The 24,976-nt window shown below is 53.5% G+C and overlaps 1 protein-coding gene across 1 annotated transcript; it reads right to left on the bottom strand.

Moving 5' to 3' along the window:
• Positions 1-1,737: 1,737 nt before the first annotated feature.
• Positions 1,738-21,255, bottom strand: LOC119942582 (integrin alpha-D-like). The gene is made up of 30 exons (XM_038763426.1): positions 21,179-21,255; positions 20,324-20,429; positions 19,400-19,503; positions 18,828-18,898; positions 18,555-18,672; positions 17,835-17,965; positions 17,521-17,666; positions 15,842-15,995; positions 15,075-15,225; positions 13,497-13,570; positions 13,133-13,262; positions 12,835-12,977; positions 12,342-12,482; positions 12,047-12,256; positions 11,761-11,891; positions 11,246-11,403; positions 10,871-11,025; positions 10,171-10,302; positions 9,972-10,045; positions 9,522-9,663; positions 9,339-9,440; positions 9,109-9,188; positions 8,888-8,971; positions 7,515-7,593; positions 7,112-7,219; positions 3,401-3,484; positions 3,131-3,244; positions 2,891-2,992; positions 2,552-2,662; positions 1,738-2,242 (listed from the first exon to the last, which is right to left on the bottom strand). The coding sequence occupies exons 1-30, from the start codon at positions 21,207-21,209 to the stop codon at positions 2,144-2,146; spliced, it is 3,465 nt and encodes a 1,154-aa protein (XP_038619354.1). The 5' UTR covers positions 21,210-21,255; the 3' UTR covers positions 1,738-2,143.
• Positions 21,256-24,976: the final 3,721 nt, after the last annotated feature.

Raw genomic sequence — 24,976 nt, 5'->3', positions numbered from 1 at the left:
AACTTGTACAGTGCTCTGCACACAGTAAGCGCTCAATAAATATGATTGGATGAATGAATGAATGCTCTGCACGCAGGACGAACTCAATAAATACGATTGATTGTTTGGGATAGGAGGGTAGCCTCCAGAGTGGCCCCTGCAACCCTGGAAATGCACAGCAGCCGCAGATGTCCCTCTGACTGGCAGATCTGGGGAACTGAGGCCTCTGCTCTCTCTAGTTTTCTCCTCCCATTTCCCTGCTGTAGACAGTAAAGCTTCCAGGATCATGAGGGTAACATGCCCACTGTAGGGATCATGGCATCGGAAGGCAGAATCTGGCTGTACTGGATTTACAGCCCCTGAGCAGGGCCAGAAGGAAATCCAGGGACAGAGGGAGGGTTCAGCTGGAGTCAAGCCCCTCCCTGCCTGCGTTCACCCAGGGGAAGAGTGCGGGTTGCTCCTCAGAGGAGCTCTGCAGCCATCCCTGAGAAGCAGCGTGGCTCAGTGGAAAGAGCACGGGCTTTGGAATCAGAAGTCATGGGTTCAAATCCCAGCTCCATCAATTTGTCAGCTGTGTGACTTTGGGCAAGTCACTTAACTTCTCTGTGCCTCAGTGACCTCATCTGGAAAATGGGGATGAAGACTGTGAGCCCCCCGGGGGACAACCTGATCACTTTGTAACCTCCCCAGTGCTTAGAACAGTGCTTTGAACATAGTAAGCGCTTAATAAAAGCCATCATTATTATTATTATTATAATGGGATGGAGTGAAGGAAGAGGACACCCAAGGCCGAGGGAAAAGGCAGGAGAGTGACATCAGGATCAGAAACAACCACTCCAGGGAGCCAGGGGGACTGGGGTAATTTGGCACTTGCCACAGGTGAGGCCCATCTTGGACATGGAGAGGGCGAAGGGTGTGGTTCTCTGCCAACACGAGTTTTTTTCCATGGCTGCGAGGGCGCAATGCTAAATTGGGGGCTGTGAGGGTGGGCATGTCACAGGGAAGATGGTGACCCAGAAGGTGGGACGCCAGTTAGTGCAGATTCAGAATGGGGACAAGAAGCTTGGTGCCCATGTCACGATGCTTTCACCTCTCACAGTATGTACCTTGCTGTGGTGAGGGCTTTCTGCCCCCTGGAGAAGCAGCAGGGGTCTTTCAGTAGGATGGGCAGAGGGTCCCACCGGGCTGCCACCACTAAAGGTGGGGTAGGAGATCTGAAGGTAGTGGGACTCTCAAATGCATCCTGAACCCACACTTGCGTTTCTGGCTGGGAGTCGAGGGAAGCCGCTGGCTATAATTCTATTTGTTCTGACGATTTTGACACCTGTCTACATGTTTTGTTTTGTTGTCTGTCTCCCCCTTCTAGACTGTGAGCCCATTGTTGGGTAGGGATCGTCTCTATATTGCTGCCGACTTGGACTTCCCAAGCGCTTAGTACAGTGCTCTGCACACAGTAAGCGCTCAATAAATACGATCGAATGAATGAACGATGGGAAGTCTGGCCACATGCAGGGTCCCAGCCTGACCAATGTAGTCATCCCGCAGGGACCCTCCTCTTCTGTGAGAGCAGGTCTCCCCTCAGCCTCAACCCTGACAATTCCTAAGGTCCCGCACCACTCCCAGACCCCTCAGGGGTTGTCATTCTTCCATCAAAGAAAAACCCTTCAGTTCCATTTATTCCTACTTAGAATGGGAACACACGGACATCAACCCCTCGCCAGAGGGTTTGCACATTCACGTGGAGCAACAAGGGGTCGGACACATCCGCAGATAATCCCACCTGTGCTGGGAATCTCTGCAGGGCCATTCTGCCCAAGAACTTTGCACCAGCCCATAGAGATGTGGGGGGGAGGAAGGGGTGGTGTCACTAACCCCACTTTGCAAAGGGGAAAATGGAGGCTAAATGGGTTGGGTGATGTAAGGAATAGGACCCAGACCTTGGGACTCCCAGCTCGGTGCTCTCTCTGCCGATCTACATGCAGTTCCTTGTGTGGGTGAGGGGAGAGGGTTTAAGGTCACAGTCCCATGGACAAGGTCCTTTCTCCAGCCCATGGACTTGGGTGCACACACCCAAACACACAGAGAACAGGGTTCTCAATTGCAGCCACAAAAAAACACACAACAGGGAAACACCATCCTTAAGGCCCAGAGGGGAAAGTAGCGGTTACTCGATGGGGGGCACATCGGGAGTCTCCTCAGCAGGGTCAGCACCTCGAGTTTCCTCAGCCAGCATGTCCTTGTACTGCCGTTTGAAGAATCCGAGCTGAGAGGGGACAGGGAGACAGAGTCGGGGAGCGAAGGACAAGGAAAGGCAGGGGATGGTGGTTAAGGTTGGAACTGTAATAGGCTATATTAACTTCCCTGATCAACCTTTTGTGATTTCTGAATTTTAAGTAATCACCCTAATGAAATGAAAAGGCCACTTCTGAAAAAATACCAACATCATCTAGGAGAGAAATAATGCCAATGAGGACACTTGGAGAGGGAAAGGGGACAGAGGAGACTGGGAGATGGGGACATGGGCAGGGGGAGGGGGGCAGAGAAAGGGCAGGAATCGGGGATGGGATCTCACCTTGTACAGGCCTGCAGTGAGGAGCGCCAGTAGCACCAGTCCCCCCAAGGAGCTGCCCACGATGAGGGGAAGGGGATTGTAAACCTTGTAGCGCTCCACCACGGTCTTCGTCTGGCAGGTAGAGGGGAAGGGTCTCCATCACAGAGAGCCAGAAGTCCCGGCTCTGGCCCCCCGCCGACCCTAAGGCCCAGACCTGCCCTTCCCAGCGACAGGCTTCCCTGCCCCCCAGCCCCCAACCCCAGATACTCCCACTCCACCCAGCTGGACCCCGGGCCTCTCACTAGCCCCTGTCACCCACCTCCAGCCGGCCTAGCAGCCTCTCCCCTCCCCAGCAGTCACCTGGGCCGTCAGGAATCCCTCCTGGCCGGGAAACTGAGCATACCGCCCCGTGTCAAAGAGCAGCGCGGCCGAACTCAGCACCGACAACCGCTTCTGCTTCGTCTGCCAAAGAGGACGAGAGGAGCTGGAGTCGCCGGGCCTGAGGTGCCGCGGCCGCAGCCCGGGAAGAAGAACCCAAGATGACAGGCACAGGAGGGTGGCTGACCCTCCGGGCCCAGCCCGAGGCCCCCGACCACCTACCTGGCCCACCCAGCCGAAGTTGAGGATGCCTTTGAGGGTGAAGGTGAGTTCCTCTCGGACTTGAAAGGATGCGATGGGGCAGCGGATTACCTGGCAGACGGCGACGGAGCAGTTCTAGGGTAAGGGAGAGCGAGTTCAGAGGGACACAGTCGGGGGCTGCTCCGGCCCTTACCTGGGTGAGCGGATCAGTCAGGAGCACTGAGGCCAAACGGGGAGCTGCGGCTGATTGAGTTGGGGGCTGACGTTGGGGAAGCCGGGGTCTGACCTCACCAGGTCGGGGCTCTGCTGCAGGAGGGTTCGGAAGCCAGGGTCCCGGGGGTTTTCTGTGTCACTCACACACCGCGCTGGGAAGTCCTGGGTGGAGGGAAAGAGTCTGTCAGTGCAGGGGTCTGGCATAGGGAAAAGTCTTCCCCTGCTGCTCTCTCCAGGAGAGGCCTCATCTTCTCCCACTTGCCTAGACTCACTGGGAAAAGGGAGAGAAATCAGCTTCCTTCTCGCTCCCCACTGCCGCTTTCACACCATCCTACCTCCTCCATCCCTCTCTTTCCCTTTCTTTGGAGTCCATATCATCCACCACTACCACCCAGTCATGATCTTCTACTCCCAACCTCACTCCCAGGCCATTCCTCCAACTTTCTGAACCATTTTGACCCCTGTCTCGCACTCCTTTTCCCATTGACCATCCCTACATTGACCCCTGGGGACTTCAACATCCATGTGGATGTCCCCAACAACCCTTCCACCATAAACCTCCTCCCACTCCTCTACTCCAATGACCTCCTACTCCATCACCCCACTTCACACACTCAAGAACTTTAGCACCCACTTGACCTTATAATACCTAGTCACTTACAACCTCTACTTTCACCAAGTCTGAGATTCTTGTCAGACCACAACTTCTTCACCTGCTCTTTTTTTCCCATAAACACACCCCACAAACCTGTTCTGTACCCCCACAGAGACCACTGTTCTTTAGACCTCCTCCAATATTCTACAGCCATGCTATCCCATTTGGTCTCTGTAATAGTAGTAATAATAAATAACTATGGTACTTGTTAAGCGCTTACTATGTGCCAAGCACTTTCCTAAGCATTGAGCTAGATACAAGTTAATCAGGTCAAACACAGTCCCTGTCCCACATGGGGCTCACACTCTTAATCCCCAATTTCACAGATGCGGGAACTGAGGCACAGAGCAGTTATCCAAAGTCACACAGCAGACATGTAGGAGAGCTGGTACCCAAACTACCTTCTCTTGACGGACAAATAGACACCCTCAAAACCACCCTCTCCACTGAACTTAACTCCCTTGCCCCCCGTCCCTCCACCAGTCTCGTACCAACTAACCCTCAACTCTGGATCACTTCCATTCCTCCGCTCCTGTGCCCAAAACTGTGGAGCACTGTTGACAGTAATCCAGACATCTCTCTGACTTGTCCACCTGAAATTCATTCTTACCTGCTTCAATTTGGCCCTCTCCTCTGCCCAACAACACTACTTCTCCTTCCTAATTCACCCCCAGACCCACTGCCTCCTTGTACTTCCTAAGCGCTTAGTATAGTGCTCTGTGCACAATAAGCACTCAATAAATACGATTGAATGAATGATCGCCTCCACCAGCTGTTGCAGACATTTAACTCTCTCCTCAAACCCCCTGTTCTCCTTCCCCCACCATCTATTTCCCCTAATGACCTGGCCATTTACATCATCAACAAAATTGAAACCATCAGGCATGATCTCCTTAAAATTATCCCCTGTCATACTAATGTCTGTCTCCCCCTCTAGACTGTAAGCTTGTTGTGGGCAGGGAACATGTCTGCTAATTCTGTTGTTCTGTGCTCTCCCAGGCACTTAGTACAGTTCTCTGTACATAGTAAGCACTCGATAAACATGGTTGATTGATTACAATCTTCCCTGCTCCTCTCCAATCCCCATTCTCCTCTGTCCTCTTTATCTCTCCCTGCAGTCCCTGCAGTAACTCAAGAAGAGATTTCTCACCTCCTCTTTAAATCTCCTCCCTCCATCTGTGCTTCTGCCCCATCACTTTATACCTTTTTTAAAAAATTTGCCCCCTCTCTTCTTCCCTCCTTGATTACCATCTGTTCACTTTCCAAGGACTTTTTCCTCACTGCTTTTCAAACATGTTTACATATCCCCCAATCTAAAAAAAATTCTTCCTTGACCCCCTGGCTCCCTCCAGTTATCATCCCCTCTTCCTCCTACCATTCCTCTCCAAACTTCTTGACAGAATTGCTTACACCCACTGTCTCCACTTCTGCTCCAATTATCTCCTTGATCCCCTCCAATCTAGCTTCTGCCCCCTTCACTTCACAAAAACAGCTGACCATGGACCTTCTTCTTGACAAATCGGATGTCGTCTTCTCTATCCTAATCCTCTTAAACCTCTCAGCTGCCTTTGATACTGTTGATCCACCCCATTCTCCTTGAAACTTTATCTAACCTTGGCTTCACTGATACTGACCTCTCTTGGTCCTGTCTCTCTGACTGTTACTTCTCAGTTTCTTTTCCTTGTTCCTCCTCTGCCTCTCACCTTCTGACAGTGTGAGTCCCTCAAGGTTCCGTTCTAGGTTCCCTTCTATTCTCCATCTACACCGACTCCACTGGAGAACTAATTCACTCCAACTATCTGCAGGCGATTCCCAAATCTACATTTCCAGCCCGGACCGCCTTCCCTGTAATCTCACATTTCCTCCCGCCTTCAGGACATCTCTATCGGGATATCCCACTGACACCTCAAACTAAACATATCCAAAACTGAATTCCTTATCTTCCCATCCAAACCCTGTCCTCCCCCTATCTTTCTCATGACTCTAAACAATACTATTATCCACCCTATCTTGGCATTGTCCTCACCTCATTGCTCTCCTACTACCCACATATACAATCTGTCCCCAAATCCCATCAGTTCTACCTTCAAAACATTGCTAAAATCCACCTTTTCCTCTCCATCCAAACTGCAACCACGCTGATCCAAGCACTTGTCTTATCCCACCTTGACTTCTGCATCTACCTCCTTGCTGACTTCCTGTCTTCCTGTCTCTTCCCACTCCAGTCCATATTTCACTCTGCTGCACCACTCATTTTTCTTAAAAAAGGTTCAGTCCACATCTCCCCACTCCTTAAAAACCTCAAGTGGCTGCTCATCCCCCTCTTTACCACCATCTTTAAAGCACTCAATCAACTCATCCCATCTTACCTCACCTCACTGTTCTACTACAGCCCAGTCTGCACGCTTAGCTCCTCTAATGCCAATTTACTCACTGTGGCTCCCTCTCATCTCTCTCGCCACCCACCCCATTCCCACATCCTCCCCATAACCTGAAACTCCTTTCCACTCCTTATATGCCACATCACCCCCCTCCCCACCTTCAACGCATTATTAAGGCAGCATCTCCTCCACAGAGCCTTCCCCAGTTAAGCCCTCTTTCCCACTGTTCCTCCCCCTTCTGCATCGTCTACGTATTTGGATCCATGCTCTTTGGGCGTTTGATATTTTCCCCCATCCTCAACCCCACAGCACTTAGGTACATATCTTTAAGTTATATATTATAGATTATTTATATCAATGTCCGTCTCCCTCCATAGATGGCAAACTCACTGAGGGCAGGGAACATCTTTGATAACTGTTGTGCTGTACTCTCCCAAGTGCTTAGTACAGTGCTCTGCAACTAGTAAGTGCTCAGTGTATACCGTTGATGATGATGAGAAGGATAGGTGGTGGGAGCGGGTCTAAGGGTGGGACATGGGCAGAGCTGAGATAGGGGCACATCTGACAAGAAAATTCTTGGTCCTCCAGGGGGATCGGGTGTTGGGGGGCTCCACCGTCTTTATCCGGGCCGCCGAGTACCGAAGTTGGGTATCCGATCTGGGAGCAGGTGGGGCGGAAGATGGGGTGTCTGGTCTGAATGCAGATTTTGGAGACCGGTATGGGGAATGGAAGGTGTTGGGGATGGGGGGGTACCTGTGGGGGGATGACCTCTGGCTTGGTCCACACGGGCAGCCCGTCCAGCTCCACGGGGATCCAGAAGGTCACGGTGATGTCGAGGCTCCGAAGACCCAGGTTGTTCACCTGGTCGCGGAGAGGCCGAGATTCATCTTTCCCGCTCCCTTCTCCAGTCCCTGGGTCCCCCGCAGCCCCGGGGTCTTCTCCAGGCCCTGGGCATCCTGCCCTCCTGCCCTGCCCCCTGCTCCCTGCTGGCCTGAGGCCCTGGGCCTTTCCTGTGATCCTCCGGGCCTGCCCCAGTCCTGGGCCTTTCCCACGATCCTCTGGACCTGCCCCAGTCCTGAGGCCCTGGGCCTTTCTCTTGATCCCCCGGGGCCCACCCCAGCCCGGCTCCTCCCTCAGACCCCATCCAGCCCCTCACGTGGTATTGGTGCTGCAGCGCGTGGCTGCTCTTCTCCTCCGACGCCGAGAAGTTCAGGTAGCTTGTGGATTGCTCCCCGCTACGGGGTCAAGGGAGGGAAGACCAGAGCGATCAGTGAGTGACCCATCCCCTGCCTGCTGGGTGTGGGTGAAAGTGTGTCCATTAGGTGTGTGCAGGTGTGAAGGTGTGAACGGTATAGGGTTGTGTGTGATTGTGTGGATGGGTGTGAGGGTGTGAATGTAGGCATTTGTGTGTAAGTTTATGTACACGGGCTCAGACTGCTCTGCCCACCCCCTGTCACTAACGAGGCCCCCTCTCCCACCAGGTAGGAGGGCCCGGCCAGCATTGAGATGTGGGGAAGTCACCAGAACATGGCAAACTGGGAGCATAATGGAGGGGAGAATTGGTGCCAAAGGAAGTGATTAGTACAGTGCTCTGAACACAGTAAGCTTTCAGTAAATACGACTGATTGAGAAGTGAGTGGCAGCAGGAGGGTGCAATGGGAGGGAAGCAGAAACCATGGATGGGCGCCTGTCCTGCCGTCGACCTCCGGCCCACATCCTCCTCCTGGCCCGAAATGCCCTCCCTCCACACATCTGCCAAGCTAGCTCACTTCCTCCCTTCAAAGCCCTACTGAGAGCTCACCTCCTCCAGGAGGCCTTCCCAGACCGAGCCCCCTTTTTGCTCTCCTCCTCCCCATCCCCGCTGCCCTACCTCCTTCCCCTGCCCACAGCACCTGTATATATGTTTGTACAGATTTATTACTCTATTTATTTTACTTGTACATATTGACTATTCTATTTAGTTAATGATGTGCATCTAGCTTTATTTCTATTTATTCTGATGACTTGACACCTGTCCACATGTTTTGTTTTGTTGTCTGTCTCCCTCTTCTAGACTGTGAGCCTGTTGTTGGGTAGGGACTGTCTCAATACGTTGCCAACTTGTACTTCCCAAGTGCTTAGTCCAGTGCTCTGCACACAGTAAGCGCTCAATAAATACAATTGAATGAATGAATGAATGAATGAAAGCCAAAGGGACCATCTTAGAGAGTCAAATGTGAGAGGGGGCCACATTAGAGACACAGGGCGAGCAGAGCAGTCAGAGAACGTGAATATACACGTACAAACAGACACACACACCTACCTATATTCACGCCCTCACATCCACAAACATAATCAAGCCTACCCATGTACCGTCATTCACACCTTCGCACGCCCAGTCGTATACGTTCGCCCACACCAAGCAGGGTCCCATGCAGTCCCATGCTGTCACACCCACAGTTGGGTGTCGGTTTATCCACCCAGAGAGGCAGCCCCGGGGCAGGCATGGGAGAACTGACAGGGGGCCCAGAAGGGGACGGGGGAGAGCACCTGCTGATGACCACATTGACCCCATATTTGACCGGCAGCCGTTGCTGGAAGAAGGCGTTGCTCATCTTGGGGTTGTTGTTGTCACTGCGGGGAGAGACGGGGAGAGCTGTCTGGGGAGGGTGCTGGGGGCAGGGCTTGGGCGCAGGGGGAAGGACAAGGAGACTGCGGAGAAGGAGCAGTAACTGATGGGAACCTGGCCTCTGCCTCTGACAGCCGCTCACCTGGTGGCATTGGCACTGAGGAGCAGAGTGCTACCAAAGTCGGCCGTGGGTGGGACGTCGAAGGTGACCAGGAAGTTGGCCTGGTGGGAGAGGAGAGAGAAATGAAGAGGAGGAGGAGGGAGAGAAGGAGCCATGGGGACCGGACCGGAGGGCTCGGAAGGGAGGATGTGGAGGGGAGGGATGGGCAGGGACAGGCCCGAGGACACAGTTGTGAGGGCGGCGCTGCTGACCTCGGTTCCCTCCCGGAAGATGGGATGGCTGATGCTGCAGCTGCTGCTCCTCAGTCGCGTGGACTCGCAGGTGAGACGCAGGGCCCGTGGCTGTCGGGGGTTCTGGGAGGGCCGAGCAGAGGGGGTGAGTGAGGGTCACGGCGAGACCCCAGGCCCAGCGCCCCACAGAGCAGTCTGACTCACCTGGAGCACAGAGACCCGGCGGTGGGACAGCCCTGGGGGGTAGGAGAAGGTGACTAGCGTTCCATACGAGTCCTCGCCCTCGTTGCGCACGGTCACGGTGATGTTCAGATCTGGAGACGTCCCCACCACCAGGCTTTGTTGGCTATGTGGGAGAGAGGATGGGGTTGGGAGCTCCCGCAGTGGAAGATGGGGGCCTGGTTGCCTGGGGTGGAGGATGGGGAGCCATCATTTCCTGGGGAGGGGGAAGGAAGGGGCTGGGGCCTCTGGTTCTCTATGGATGTGAGAGAGAGTCTGGCTCAGGCAGATACAACCTCATCTGGTCCTGGGCCATGGGACTGAGCTGAGCCGGCCTGGGCTACAACTGGCTGGAAAGAGACCAGCCCCGTGGGGCTCTGGGCTGGCCTGATGTTCCCTGCCAGTCCTTGGTGGGAAGCTAGATGAGGGTGTCACCTGGAGAAGCTGAAGGTAACACTGAGGTTATCCTGGCAGATACTGTCGGTGCCACAGTTTTTCTCAAACAGGAGCTGTGGGAGAAGGGAAGGAGCCTGAGCACCAGGCCCGAGTGACGCTTCCTGCCCCAGTCCCAGCCCCACCCCAGGTGCCACCCTAACCCCTCGGCGTCAAGGCCCCAGCCCCTCCCCGGACTCACGGAAGCGGTGAACAGGTCCTGGGAATCTGCGGCCAGCATGGGGCGGAGCCAACCAGATGAGGGGATGGGCTGGCCCAGCAGGGAGAAGTTAAGGCGCAGGATGATTGGGGTCACTGACTCTTCCACACACTCCTGGGGAACACTTGGTCTCAGGACCCGTGGGCCTTCCTCCTTGTGACAGACCCCCAGAGCCCAAATACTTGGGCTTTCCCCACCTCAGCATCTTTCCCTGCTTCTGCCTCCATTAGTAGCCTGGCAACCTTCAGGTCCAGTTCTGCCCCAGACCAAACAGGTCAGTCTTGAGCTCAGCCAGACAGATCTGGACACAGAGGGCCAAGGTGGGCTGGAGGCCCCCCATGTGTTCCGGACGCCTGAGTCCTGGGTCCGGCCAGATGCACTGGGCCAGGGAAAGACTGGGTCTTGAGTTTCTGCCATGAACAGGGCCGGTACTGGGACCTGAAGTGGCCTGGAGCCCTGCTCTCTGGGGATGATCACAGACGCCCCCCACAGAGATCCCAACCCTCTAGACTGTAAGCTTGTTGTGGGCAGGGAATGTGCCTGTTATATTGTCCTCTCCCAAGCACTTAGTACAATGCTCTGCAAACAGTAAACACTCAATAAATTTGTGAATGACTGACTGTCCCCCAAAAATCCCACCTCTGCCCCTTCCATGGTCCCCAAGCATCCTGCCCCAGCCCACCGGTAGCAGCATCTTCACAGGCACACAGGTCACCCCCAGGCCCACTGTTTGCTGTGCCCTCAGGGTCCGGTTCTTTGTCTGATCGAAGACAGCACGGGGATTCAGGCGTCCAGGATCCAGGGCCAGATCATAGGTTACGGAACTCTGAATGTTACCTTGATCAGGTGAGAGCGAAAGGTTCAAAGGGAATAAGGGCAGGGTGGGGACAGAGATGTCTGGGCCTAGTGCTGAGGTCTCTCCAGGGCCATGAGGACAGAGGAGGATTCTGTATTCCAGGTCTGGATGAGCCTGGAAATCCTGTGGCGGGCCCCAGGGCCTCTGGGGAAAAACACGGTCCCCGAAATTGGCAGCCCCAGCTCCGGTGACAAGACTCACCCAGCCTGTCCCGCGAGGTCTTGTGAACGGTGAGACAGACTCTCGCCTCCCCGGCTTCCCGGCGGGGGACTGTCTGCTCTCCACAGTCAAACACAGCCCGTGCCAGCTCCGGGGGCACAAATTGCAGGGAAACGTCGACTCTCAGCACCGGCCGGGACCTAGAGGCCCCAGAAAGAGCCCAGGAGAAGTGCAGAGTTCCCAGATCCGCCAGGTCGGTGAGGTGTAGGTCACAGTCCACGAGATCCCGGATTTCTCAGAATCGTTTGGGACAACCAAAGTCACCCTGACTTGCTCCCTTTGTTCCTCCCCACCTCCCAGCCCCACAGCACTAATGACGTATCTGTAATTTATTTATTTTATGTTAATGTCTGTTTTCCCCACTCTAGACTGTTAGCTCATAGTGCGCAGGGAATGTGTCTGTTTATTGTTGTACTGTATGCTCCCAAAGTACATTGCTTTGCACACAGTAAGTGCTCAATAAATACGATTAAATGAATCGAATAAATTGTGCTCACCTGAGCAGCAGTGCCTGGCCCCGGGCGCCCACGGCCACGTCCACCAGTCCGTCCTGGGTGAGGTCCTGCCCCCCGCTCAGGGCCTGTCCGAAGTACCGGAGACTCGGGGAAAGCTGGGAGCCCCCAATCCTCTAGGGGAGACGCATGGAGAGGTGGAAGGGGGAAGGATGAGAGAGGTCAGGGAGAGAGGGGAGGGGGAGGAGCTGAGGGGAGAGGAATGGGCCGAGAGGGAGACCCAGTGGGCAAATCCCAGGAGCAGGGGAGGGCCAGAGGGGTTAGGGCTCACCTGGCTGTAGGTGGGGTTGATCTGGGCCGACGCCATGCCGTGAAACAGGTAGACAGCTCCCCGGTTCTCCTCCTCACCAGGCGCCCCCACCGCCACGTCCGCCAGCCCGTCCCCATTCGTGTCCCCCAGCACGGCCAGGGCCGCCCCAAAACGGGCCAGAGGCTGCCCCGGCTGCCCCCGGAGGATGGACTCGCACCACCAATCCACCCTCTGCAAGATGGAACCCACAGTGTCTCCAGGCCTGGGGTCTCTCCTACCCCAGGACCCTGGCATCCTGGCCACCCAAGCCACTCACCCGCAGGAGCACAGGGCAGACTGACACGAGCCCCCCTGCATTCTGCTCATAATGATGGGGAGCTCCGATGAGGACCAGGTCTGTGCTGCTATCTCTGTCAACATCCACGGCGCAGACAGTCGCCCCAAAATAGGAGCCAATCTGTGGGGGATGGAGGCTGGCTCAAAGGGTGCTTCATCCAGGGCTGTGGCTGCTCCCAGCGTTGTCTGGGCAGAGCCCTGGGCCCAGGGAGTCTGTTGTCTGCACTGGGACTTCTCTCAGCCCAGAAAGGAGGAGCCTGGGACATCCACGGATTGAGGTGCCAGTGCTGTCACCAGTGGGGACAGAAACAGCGCTCCGGGGGAGGCCGCCCAGCTGCAGGGGAAGATCCGGGGACAGGGAAAAGATCATTTGGGGTCTAGTGGTGGGGGGTGTTTCTGGGAGAGACCTGGACTGGCTGGACCAGAGTGTCCTCACTCCATTCATCCCCACCCACTCCCTCGCCATCACTCACCTGTGCCCCCGTGACCTGGGCCCACTGTTTCCAGCTCCTTGCGATCTTCCTGAACATCACAACCTTCCCCGTGTGTTGGTACCGGGGGGCCCCCAAAACCAGGCCCTGAATCCCCTGCTGAGTAGCCACATCAATGGAGTAACCTGAAGGGACGAACGCCGCTGGCACGTGGCTTTGACTGGTTTGGGAGCCTCCTCCCATGTGGCTCCGTCTTCTCACAGGGGCCAAGATTTCTCCCAGCCCCCACTCTCCGGGACAAGGTAACCCAGGTAGCCCAGCCCCCTGGGGCTCTTCTCACCCAGGTAAGCATCATTCATGTCCCCGCTCTTCTGGGAGACGTTGATGAAGGTGGAGCCCTCCTTTGGGGGGTACAGGGAGACTCCCCCAGACCAGTCAAAGCTTCCCACGGCTCCCAGGACCGGCCCATCCTGGGGAAAACAAATGTCAGTACTGCAGGGGGAGGGACTACTGAAGAGTGTCCCCTGACCCTGACGCTCCAGGGACAGTCCAACTGACTTGCTCCAACCTCTGCCCTCCCCAGGGAGAGAGCCAGGGCCCTGCCGGACCACCCGCAGACCAGGCGGGGTCCCTTCACCCTCCCCTGCTTCTGCCCACCCCTCCACCCCACCACATACAGCCTGCCCTAGGGGGGATCCACTCACAGGAGTTAGCAGAGCGCTGAAGCCCTCCTGAGACATCTCGTGCCGGAAAGAGCTACTGCTCCCCATCTGGGTTCCTGGGGAGAAGAGGACCCTTGGTTCTGGCAGGTGCGGTGGATGGGCTGGTGTTTCTCTGTTCCCAGACTGAGCCCCCTTTTAACTCTCCTCCTCCACATCCCCCCCACCCTACCTCCTTCGCCTCCCCACAGCACTTGTATATATATTTGTACAGATTTATTACTCCATTTATTTTACTTGTACATATTTACTATTCTATTTATTTTATTAATGATGTGCATTTAGCTCTAATTCTGTTTGTTCTGATGACTTGACACCTGTCCACATGTTTTGTTTTGTTGTCTGTCTTCCCCTTCTAGATTGTGAGCCCATTGTTGGGTAGGGACCGTCTCTATATGTTGCCAACTTGTACTTCCCAAGTGCTTAGTACAGTGCTCTGCACCCAGTAAGTGCTCAATAAATAAGATTGAATGAATGAATGGTCCAGTACACAGGGAAACGTCCTCTCTAGCCACCAGGAGAACAGTGGAAGCCTCTTTCTCCCCATGCCTGAAGGAGGGGACTGACCTTGGGTAAGGGACTGGGCCTGGGGGAGGTGTTGAGCTTGGTGGAGGGGCCGGGACCGGCCTTGGGGAGCAGCAGGAGTTGATGCCAGCTCCATTTCCCAGGACCCAGCAGCCAGACCGCAGTGGAGTCTCTGCCCCTGCTCCCCACAGCCACAGGCCCAGAGTTCGGGCTCTGGCCCCATGACCCACCATCATAGACCATCCTGGGCCTGGCTGGGGCCTCTGCTGTCTCAATAATAATAATAATAACTGCCAAATTCCTTAAAGGCCTCAATGTGTCAAGCTCTATCCTAAGTACTGGAGTAGATAAAATATAATCAGGTTGGACACAGCCCGTCACTCATGGCACAGTCTAAGGAGAAGGGAGAACACGTATTTAATCACCATTTTTCAGAAGAGGACCCGATACACAAATTAGCGACTTGTCCAAGGTCAAACATCACGCATTCATTCATTCATTCAATCGTATTTATTGAGTGCTTACTGTGTGCAGAGCACTGTACTAAGCACTTGGGAAGTACAAGTTGACAGAGCCTAGGTTAAAACCCAGGTCCCCCCACTCCCAGGCCCCAGTTCTTTCCTGTAAGCTCTGCTATGCTGGACTTTCTGACAGGACACTGTCCCAAGCAGACCCTCAATCCACACAGTGGAGCAACTGCCTGGAGGAGGCAGCAAAAAGGACTGAGAAGCACGCTCTCTGATCACCTTGGTATAGTCCCCCGGGGCAAGGCCCTGCGCACCCATCTGCTCACCTGGGACTGATGTTTGGCACAGTGAGGGCAGGGAGCAGGACGGCTGGGTCCTTGAGAGATCATGGGTGGGATGGGGCAGAGGGGCAGTGAGGGGCAGTGGGCACTGGACCCCCTGAGGCTGGGGGTGATTAAAATGGTGATTAAATATGTGTTCTCCCTTCTCCTTAGACTGTGCCATGAGCGAGGGGCTGTGTCCAACCTGATTATATTTTATCTACTCCAGTACTTAGGGTTGCCAAGTATACCTTCGATGGCAAAGATTTTGTCCTGCAGCTGCTGCTGGATGTTATCCAGGGCCCCGAAGTTATCAACCCGGAACACGTGGTCTTGGGCTGGGCTGGATGCAATGGTGATCAGTTCCTCCTCCTTTGAACTGAAATCAAAGGCATCTCCCACCTGCCAACAACACGGTGGGGACAGAGGCCTCAAGGGAGAAGGCTCTCTCCCCAGGCTGGCTTGGATGCTTGCTGCCCAGCTCCTTCTTAGCCACACTGACTCTAAAAGCAGCACCCATCTGTCCATAGGGGACAGTGGGGTTAGGGCCGGAGGGGAGGGGGAAGTCCCAAAGAAGACTCTCTCAGATGTGGCAGGAGACAGTAATTCTGGAAAAGGAGGTGACCCAGAAGTTGTAAGGGAGGAACAGTGGCAAAGGAGGCTTTAATCAATCAAATTAAATATTAAATAGGCTTTCAGGTCCTGAGGGGTGGGATTGAGAAAGGGGTCGTTGGGAAGTAGGAAGGGAGGAGGAAAAGATGACTCTTAGGTCGGTGGGGAGGAGCAGGGTGTGAAGAGGAGAAAGCTCTAAGGCTGGGTCTGAAGGGAAGCAGAGAGAGAGAGAAGGCTTTTAGATCAGAGGAGGGTAGGAGTGAGGAACAGCAAGAAGAGAGAAGGAGAAGGCTCTCATATCTGGGGTAGTGAGGGTTGGGGGAAGCAGCGAGGGAGGAGTAGGTGGTTCTCAGATCTGGGGGCTGGGGGAGCAGGGAAACGGTCTCAAGTCTGGGAAACCCCATACCCCAATTGCATAGCGGATGATCCCCTTAGCTTCAGCCAGTGAAATGGCCTGATTGTATTTCAGGGAATCTCCATATTTCTCTCCATCTGTGATGACGATGAGGATCTTGTTGGCATCTTCCCGGGCTCCCGATAAGGGGTTGAATAGCTTTTCCCTGTTGGGGTGGAAGCGAGAGAGTCTCTGGGGTTAGCTGCCTGCATCAGGGACCAGAGATCAGGGAGAGATCCGTGCTGGACCTCGCCAGTCCTCAGCACCTGCTCCCACGGGCTTTGCAGGCCTTTGCCCAGGCTGGCCGAGCCGGACATGTTGTGGTCTGATGCCGGGATGTTGACCGGCTACCCGTACCTCATTTTGGGCCAGTTCAGACCCCTGGTCAGCAGCCAGTGATGAACCCCAGGCCAGACTCCCAGCTGGTTCTGGGGTGGACCTGGGGACAGATGGATCCAGCACTGAGCTGGGGATCACCCTTGTGGGGAAAGGCATCTGCAGGTAAGACCCCAAAACCCAGCCAACATTGTGCTATTTACCTCATGCATAGGTTCCTAGTGCCTAGAGTTCAGCACAGTGCTTAACACCTAGCCGGCACTCAATAAATGCTTTAACTTCTACTATCACCTCCACTATCACAATTACTACTACTATACCACTACTACATGCCTGCATCCTCAGAGCATCTTTTCTGGACTGAGAAGGTTGAAAGACCGTAATTTGGTCCCGTAATAGGAAGGATGAATCAGTGATATTTACCAAGTGCTTACTATGTACAGAGAACTGAACTAATCACTTAGGAGAGTACAACACAGAATTAGCAAACACATTCCCTGCCCATAATGGTCTTACAGTCTAGATGTGGAGACAGACATTAATAGAAATAAATAACTTATAATATTTAATTTAATGATATATACATAAGTGCATTGGGGTTGAGGGGTGCAGTGAATATCCAATGCCCAAAGGTCACAAATCTGAATGCAGAGATGATAAAGAAAGAAGAGCGAGCTGGGGAAAAGAGGTCTTAATCCAAGAAGATGGGGAGAGCTGGGATGGGCAGAGAAGCTGGGGATCCCCTGGAGCTGGGCCCCCACCTGCCAGTCCCTCACTTCTTCCCGTCAGTCTCTGTTCTGGACCCAAGCAGAAGCCTATTGTCACAACCCACACCAGAGGAGCTTTGGGGACAGACAAGGCAAGCTAGCTCTCTTCCTCCCTTCAAAGCCCTACTGAGAGCTCACCTCCTCCAGAAGGCCTTCCCAGACTGATCCCCTTTTTTCCTCTCCTCCTCCCCACCCCCCCCGCCCTAGTCCTTCCCCTCCCCACAGCACTTGTATATGTATTTGTACAGATTTATTGTTCTATTTATTTTACTTGTACATATTTACTATTCTATTTATTTTGTTAATGATGTGCATATAAGCTTTAATTCTATTTGTTCTGACAATTTTGACACCTGTCTACATGTTTTGTTCTGTTGTCTATCTCCCCCTTCTAGACTGTGAGCCCATTATTGGGTAGGGACCATCTCTATATGTTGCCGACTTGTACTTCCCAAGTGCTTAGTGCAGTGCTCTGCACACAGTAAGCGCTCAATAAATACCATTGAACAAATGAATGATACAGAGAGCAAGGGAACCACAGACCCAGAATTCCCTGAGGCAGCAATACCCACAGAGGAGGAAACATACACCACTTTCTTGATGCCAGAGGCAGTGAATGTGAGACCACCCAGCTGAGAAATTCGGTCGACCAGGTCTTTTGGGTTCGGATTGTTCTTAAAATCACTGAAGGCGAAATGTGTCTCGAACGAGCTGGAGAACTGCATCAAGGCAAACTGGGGGGAGACAAAAATGTCTGCCATCATTCCAGGGTTGGGGCCCTGGTCCCCCCCGCCCAGCCCTCGGAATAACACGCTTCCTCCAGCCACAGCCCCTTTTATTCCCATTCTCCAAGCTTCACCCCCACCCCCCAATGGCCCCAGGCTCCTGGCCCTGGCCCTCACCAGCGTGCTGGTTCCCTGGAATCGGTCCATCACTGCACGGACAAATTGCTTCATCTTTTCAAAATCCCTGTGGTTAATACTGCCAGAGCCATCGATGAGGAAAGCAATGTCGCTCTCTTGCTTTGGGCAGTCTGAGAAAGAGCAAGTGTAGAGAGAGATTTGAGCAGTGGTCCTTGGAGTGGTCCCTTGGCTCTAGAGAACTGAGTCCATTGGCTACATCCACACACGTAAATATCTTCCCTTCCTGTGCTATCCTAACCCAGACTGCCTTCCTCTCAGAACACCCGCATCTCCTCCCCATCCAAAAGTCAGGCACTGTCGCCTTCATTTCTCTGCCACAGTCCAGGATTCTCCCAAACCTCGCGCCATCCGGCTTCCAAACCCCACTGGAACTCAGAGCCCTGGACAACATCAGAAACTGCTAGCTACCCCTAACACTCCTCCCAGCCTTTTTCTTGCTGGAACTTCCTTCTCCCCTCCTTCTCTCCCCAAAAATAGGGCTCCCACTAGCAGAACCTCCCACCAGTACACAAGCATCCCCCCCACCATCCCTCTCCACTCATTCCCTGCCTCCCTCTGTGTCTCTGGGGACTTGGGGCTTTTAGAACTGAAGCTCCTCCCAGGCAGGACGGAGATCTCTCTGCAATCTGTGTACAGCCCAGGGCCCTGTGGGCCCATCGGATTCATCCCTGTCAGTGTCCCTGGGCCTCGGAGACTCACCCTGCAGGGCCGGTGGGATCTGCCTCCAGTTCGAATGCAGGTCTGCCCCCAGCAAGAAGCAGAAACCATTCAGATACATGTTCTCCCCGCAGGCTCGGTGCACCGTGGGCCCACAGGCCTGGGAGAGCAAGGCCAATCAGGAAAAACCTTTCCATAAGATCTGTCAATCCTGTCCACAAACCCCAGCCAGGCCCCAGCCACTCCCCACCCCGGAAACCAGGTTCTTTCCCTCACCCCACAACCCCGGCCACCCAACGGTTCCCACGAACTGACCAGGAGCTGGGAAGGGCTGGAACCAACAGCCAGGGAGAGACCCAGGGACATGTTCACCGCCTCTTCGGGGACTGGGGGAGACACACAAGGGGGTCACACACACACACAGCGGGGGACGGAGGGCCTGCCCGGGACACACAGCAGATCTAGGCTCCAGAATGGGGAGAGGCAGGATGGGGTTCGGAGACATAAACTCTGGGCGAAGAGCAGGGTCAGTGACAGAGGGCTGGGAGCAGGTGGCGGGATTCCTAATATGTTTTGTTTTGTTGTCTGTCTCCCTCTTCTAGGCTGTGAGCCTGCTGTTGGGTAGGGACCGTCTCTATATGTTGCCAACTTGGACTTCCCAAGTGCTTAGTACAGTGCTCTGCACACAGTAAGCGCTCAATAAATATGATTGAATGATTGAATGAATGGAAGGAGAGTAAAAGGTTGGAGCGGAAGCTGCTCCAGGGCCGGGAGAGGCCGGGGGCCCTAAGCCAGTCCAGAGAAGAGGAACTGACTTTCTCAGGGATGGGGTCTCAGAGACGGGGAGTCAGGGAGCTGGGAAAGGGAGGGGGGGCTGCGGTGCTCACTCTGCAGGGGGATGGGAGCACAGTGCCTGGTGCCGTATTCACACTTATATAGTCGTCCCGTGGTCGCCTCTGATTCCCTCTCCAGAGGGTCTGAGACCACCAACCTGGGAAAACACAGATGGGAAAACACAGGGGTGAGGAACCTTCCCATGGCAGGGGGCCGAGTGGGAGGGAGAGACTACCAGGAGGGCTGGGAAGGTGGAATTGCAATCCAAAAGCAAGACAGAGCGAGCTGTCGTGCGCAGTGCTTCCACAACCCTCTCCAACAGTATGAGGAGTTGGGCGGGAATCATCCTCAATGCCCCCATCCCTGGTGGAGCAGGACAACCAGCAGCCTTGACTGGTTCTGACCGGTTGATTCTCTCTCCAGCACATCTGTGACCCACAATCTGGGGCCAGAGGCCATCCGAACACCAGGCCTGGGCCTGGACTGGGCAGAGCTCCAGTTCTTTACCCTTCATGCCATCTCAACCCCCAGGGCGGGGGCAGTGCAGGGTGCCTTTTCTGACTATGGTGGAGAGTCAGCCTGGCTGCCTGCTGGGCCTGTTTGCACAACCCAGTCAGTACCCCACCTCCGGGAGGGAGCCGGCCAGAGAAGAGCCAGTTGGTGGCCTTTGGGCAGGACACGTTCTGAGCTGGGCCGGTCAAGGCCAGGCTCAGGCCGGGCTTATGAGTGGCTGAGAGAGGGGAGTCCAGTCAGGAAAACCACAGGGGCACCATCACTGGGAGGCTCCTATGGCAATTCAGAACCTCATTGTCGTTAGGGGCTACTGAGCCCACGGGGTTTCCATAGACTTGAGAGCAAAGCAGACAGCAGAGATCTGGGACGCATGGGAGGGAGAAAGAGGGAAGGATTGAGGTGAGGAGAGGAGGGAATACTCAAGGAAGGGGGTCTCCCCAGGACAGGTGGGCCCAGAACCTTACTGGGAACTCTGGAACTGAACCACGCTCTGGCCAAACCCAGCTCCACCCATCTGGAAAATTGTAGGGTTTTCCGTTTCCAGGTTGAATCCACAGCAAGAGGCCAGGCCTGGAAAGGACGGAGGAGGGAGAGCAGCTGTGACTGCCCTGTCCATGGCTCTTTCTGTCAGGGACCACTCAATCCCCAGAGCCCAGACGTCCTGCTCCCAACCCCCTCTATGTCACCCGACACTGGTTTTCCAGCCCTGGTTTCCCCTTGGAACTCTCTCCGTCCCCACCACAGACACAAATATCCTACTTCACCCAGATATTAGCTGAGAGAGGAAGTTCCCAACTCCTACCAGTTAATTGAGTGTCTTCCCTCCCAGCTTTGCCCCCTCCCTCCTCATCCCATCTCAACAACAAGGGGCTCAACGGGACGCTCAGGGGCAGGTGAGAGGACACCTGGAATTCAGCTGCCCCAAATCCTGAAATCCCGCCTCCTCCCAGATGATCCAACTCTTCTCACTGCTCCTTCCAAACCTACCAGAACCTTTCCTTTTCCCAAATCCAGGTATCCTGCTCCCAACCCTGCTTCCTCTCATCACATACTCCAGCCATCCCGGTCCTTGAAAGGCCTTTCCAAGCCCCACTCCAGAGCTCAGTTGACTGTCCTTCATTCATTCATTCAGTCGTATTTACTGAGCACTTACTGTGTGCAGAGCACTGTAGTAAGGGCTTAGGAGAGTACAATATAACAATAAGCAGACCCATTCCCTGCCCACAACAAGCTTACAGTCCTGCCTCCTCCCCAGCTCCCACCCTCACTCCTGAATGCCTCTCCAGCCCACCCCCCAGCTTTTCTGCATCCTCACTCACCTGTCAACAGGAGTAGTACCCCGGTGTCCATGCTGGGACCACCTGAGGATACTCGAGGTCCAGGGCTTTGGAAGGAGAGCCGCTGGGCCAGGACCTGAAGGTGTATAACAGTGGAACAAGAAATGGACCGGACTGGTGACCAGTAGCCAGGGAGGGAAGTCTGACTAGTTAAAGCTGGGGGCAGGAGCGAAAGCAAACTTCAGAAGAGTGTGAAAATAGCCTCTTCCCCAACTCCTAGAAACCTGACCACCCCCTTCCTCCTCTCACAGCCACTCCGCCCTCACCAGAGACTTCCCCTGGCCCCTCCACAACCAAAATGGGGCTATTCAGAGTGTCCTTCATGGAGACCACCCTGCTCTGTATTGATAATACAATACAGATAGTACTATCTGTACTAGTACTGTACAATACAGATAATGTTTAGTACAGTGCTCTGCACACAGTAAGCACTCAATAAATACAATTGAATGAATATCTGTAGTAACTTTTGTTGAACACTTGCAATGTGAAAAGCACTTTACTTAACACTGCAATACTTAAAACATTTCCTGGCCCACAAGAAGCCAACACTCTAAGTAGGGGAGGGAAGGCAGATGATGAAGAATAAAATACAAACGTAATAAGAACTTTCACATTCTCTTGTCTCTGGAATACCTTCCTTCCCATTTCTTCTCCTCTCCGGGTACTGTTCTGGTGGCCCTCCTGCTCAGTGTGCTGGCAGTAATCCCTGCCCCACCCCACTTATGTGTAGATCTATATTCTATTAATTTATTTGATGTTTTAGACTGTGAGCTCCTTGTGGGCAGAGAACATGTCTGTGTATTGTCATCATCATCATCATCAATCGTATTTATTGAGTGCTTACTATGTGCAGAGCACTGTACTAAGCGCTTGGGAAGTACAAATTGGCAACATATAGAGACAGTCCCTACCCAACAGTGGGCTCACAGTCTAAAAGGGGGAGACAAAATAAAATAAATAAAATAAATATAAATATAAAAATAAAATATAAATACGAAAATAAAAATAAAATAAAAACAAAATAAAATAAATAGAATAGATATGTACAAATAAAATAAAATAAATAAATAAATAAATAGGTAAAAAAAAATTGTTATTGTATTCTCCAAGCACTTAGTATAGTTCTCTGCACACAGTAAGCACTCAATAAGTAAGATCGATTGACTGACTGATAAACCTGCTCTTACACAGCGTGTCCGCTTACGGGTCTAACTCGACTCTGCTGCTCAGATTCCCAGGCCACCTCTAATTCCCACACCGACAGCCCCTTCCTATCTGTGTCCCGGCTCTGGCCCTGTCCCTGGCTGACTCTTCCTTCCCCTTCACAGCCACCTCTGCCCCTTTCTTGCTCTCTTCATCCAGCCCCAGTTCCCACCTCTCACTATTGCTCCCTAAGTGGTTCCCTCTGTGGGCTGTACCCCGTGGCCAGGGTGACTCAGGTGGGCCCATTTCTGGACCTCTACTGGCAGGGGCTCCAACTCTTTATAATAATAACAGCATTTATTAAGCGCTTACTACATGCAAAGCACTATTCTAAGTGGTGGGGAGGTTGCAAGGTGATCAGGTTGTCCCACAGGGGGCTCACAACCTTAATCCCCATTTTACAGATGAGGTAACTGAGGCACAGAGAAGTTAAGTGACTTGCCCAAAGTCACACAGCTGACAATTGGCGGAGCAGGGATTCGAACCCATGACCTCTGACTCCAAAGCCCGGGCTCTTTCCACTGAGCCACGCTGGGTCACCTTCAGGACCTCCCTCTCAGCTCCTGCAGAGACAGACACTATCATCCTCATCCTCATCTAGCGCTTAGAACAGTGCCCAGCGTTTAGAACAGTGCTTTGCACATAGTAAGCGCTTAACAAATACCATCATTATTATACCAGTCCCACTTCCTCTTCAGCTCCTACTTCCCCTTCCCCCACATCGGCCGCACCCCCGCCCCCACCAATGGGCCTTCCGGGAAAATTTCTGGGGGTGGTAATTTTTCAAATTAAAAAAAATCTAAATCCTTTATAATCATGGTATAATGGGCCAATACATATTTTTTCCAATGCAAGTTACATCCTGCCCACTGTCTGAGCTCCTTGCATAGCAGAAACCAGGACAGGAGGAGTCTGTAGGAGTTTGTGGCCAGTCTCCCCGTTGTGCCCTCTAGACTGTAAGGTCACTGTGGGCAGGGAATATACTGTTACATTGTACTCTCCCAAGCATTTAGTACAGTGCTCTGCTGTAACCAGACACACCCTGGCCAAGGCAATAAGTTTAGCTCACTATCACCAGAAGAGGATCGGGAAGTAGCAAGGTGGATCTGGGGAGGGATCTCCACGAACTCTTTGTAGTAGGTGAGAGCTCGGTCACAACGATGTGGCAAATTGCCTCTACTAAGAGTCGAGGACGCCCACTCTGTCAGATCCTGAGCCCCTTCCTTCCTCTCCCCCTCGTCCCCCTCTCCACCCCCCCCGCATCTTACCTCCTTCCCTTCCCCACAGCACCTGTATATATGTATATATGTTTGTACATATTTGCTACTCTATTTATTTATTTATTTATTTTACTTGTACCTATCTATTCTATTTATTTTATTTTGTTCGTATGTTTGGTTTTGTTCTCTGTCTCCCCCGTTTAGACTGTGAGCCCACTGTTCGGTAGGGACTGTCTTTATATGTTGCCAACTTGTACTTCCCAAGCGCTTAGTACAGTGCTCTGCACACAGTAAGTGCTCAATATGATTGTTTGATTGATTGATTGATCCTATGTGAGGGAGGGAGGATGATGGGGAGGGGAGGAGGAGATGGAAAAGGGGGCTCAGTCTGGGAAGGCCTCCTGGAGGAGGTGAGCTCTCAGTAGGGCTTTGAAGGGAGGAAGAGAGCGAGCTTGGCGGATATGTGGAGGGAGGGCATTCCAGGATAGAGGTAGGACATGGGCCAGGCGTCGACGGCGGGACTGTGAGCCCACTGTTGGGTAGGGACTGTCTCTATATGTTGCCAATTTGTACTTCCCAAGCGCTTAGTACAGTGCTCTGCACACAGTAAGTGCTCAATAAATACGATTGATGATGATGATGATGATGATGATGACAGGTGAGAACAAGGCCCATTGAGGAGGTTAGCGGCAGAGGAGCGGAGGGAGTGGGCTGGGCTGGAGAAGGAGAGAAGGGAGGTGAGGTAGGAGGGGGCGAGGCGATGGAGAGCCATGAAGCCGAGGGTGAGGAGTTTTTGCTTGATTCCTAGGTTGACAGGCAACCACTGGAGATTTTTGAGGAGGGGAGTGACATGCCCAGAGCGTTTCTGTATAAAGATAATCAGGGCAGCAGAATGAAGTGTAGACTGAAGCAGGGAGGAGTCACCCGGCAGCTGGTTCCGCCCGCTGGCTTCTGCTTAATAAATGCGATTGACTGACTGACAGGCAATCTGCTCAGCCTCCCCGAGGTATGGAACCGCCACTTATGACCAGGATCTTTATATTAAACTCGGTGGCCCTGGTTGCCGAGGGCCACGGCTTAGAAGTGGCGACTCTTTCAGAGGAAGATTGGAGAGGAAGGCAAAGGCTTTAGAATAAGTGTAGGGGTGAAGGAAGGGCCCCCCCACCAGAAAAATCCACAAAGTTTGGTAGTTCCAGCTATGCTTAGTCATGCACATCTCTTTTTCCATTATCTGCCAGGGTCAACAGTGGTGCCAATAATTGTGGTGTTTGTTAAATGTTGTACTAAGCGTTGTACTACACTACACTAGAGAAGCAGCGTAGCTCAGTGGAAAGAGCCCGGGCTTGGGAGTCAG

The sequence above is a fragment of the Tachyglossus aculeatus genome, chromosome 21 (assembly GCF_015852505.1).
Source record: "Tachyglossus aculeatus isolate mTacAcu1 chromosome 21, mTacAcu1.pri, whole genome shotgun sequence".
In the NCBI taxonomy this organism is placed as follows: domain Eukaryota; kingdom Metazoa; phylum Chordata; class Mammalia; order Monotremata; family Tachyglossidae; genus Tachyglossus; species Tachyglossus aculeatus.
The sequence above is the reverse complement of the archived record's forward strand: the minus strand, read 5'-3'. Positions and strand labels throughout refer to the sequence as shown.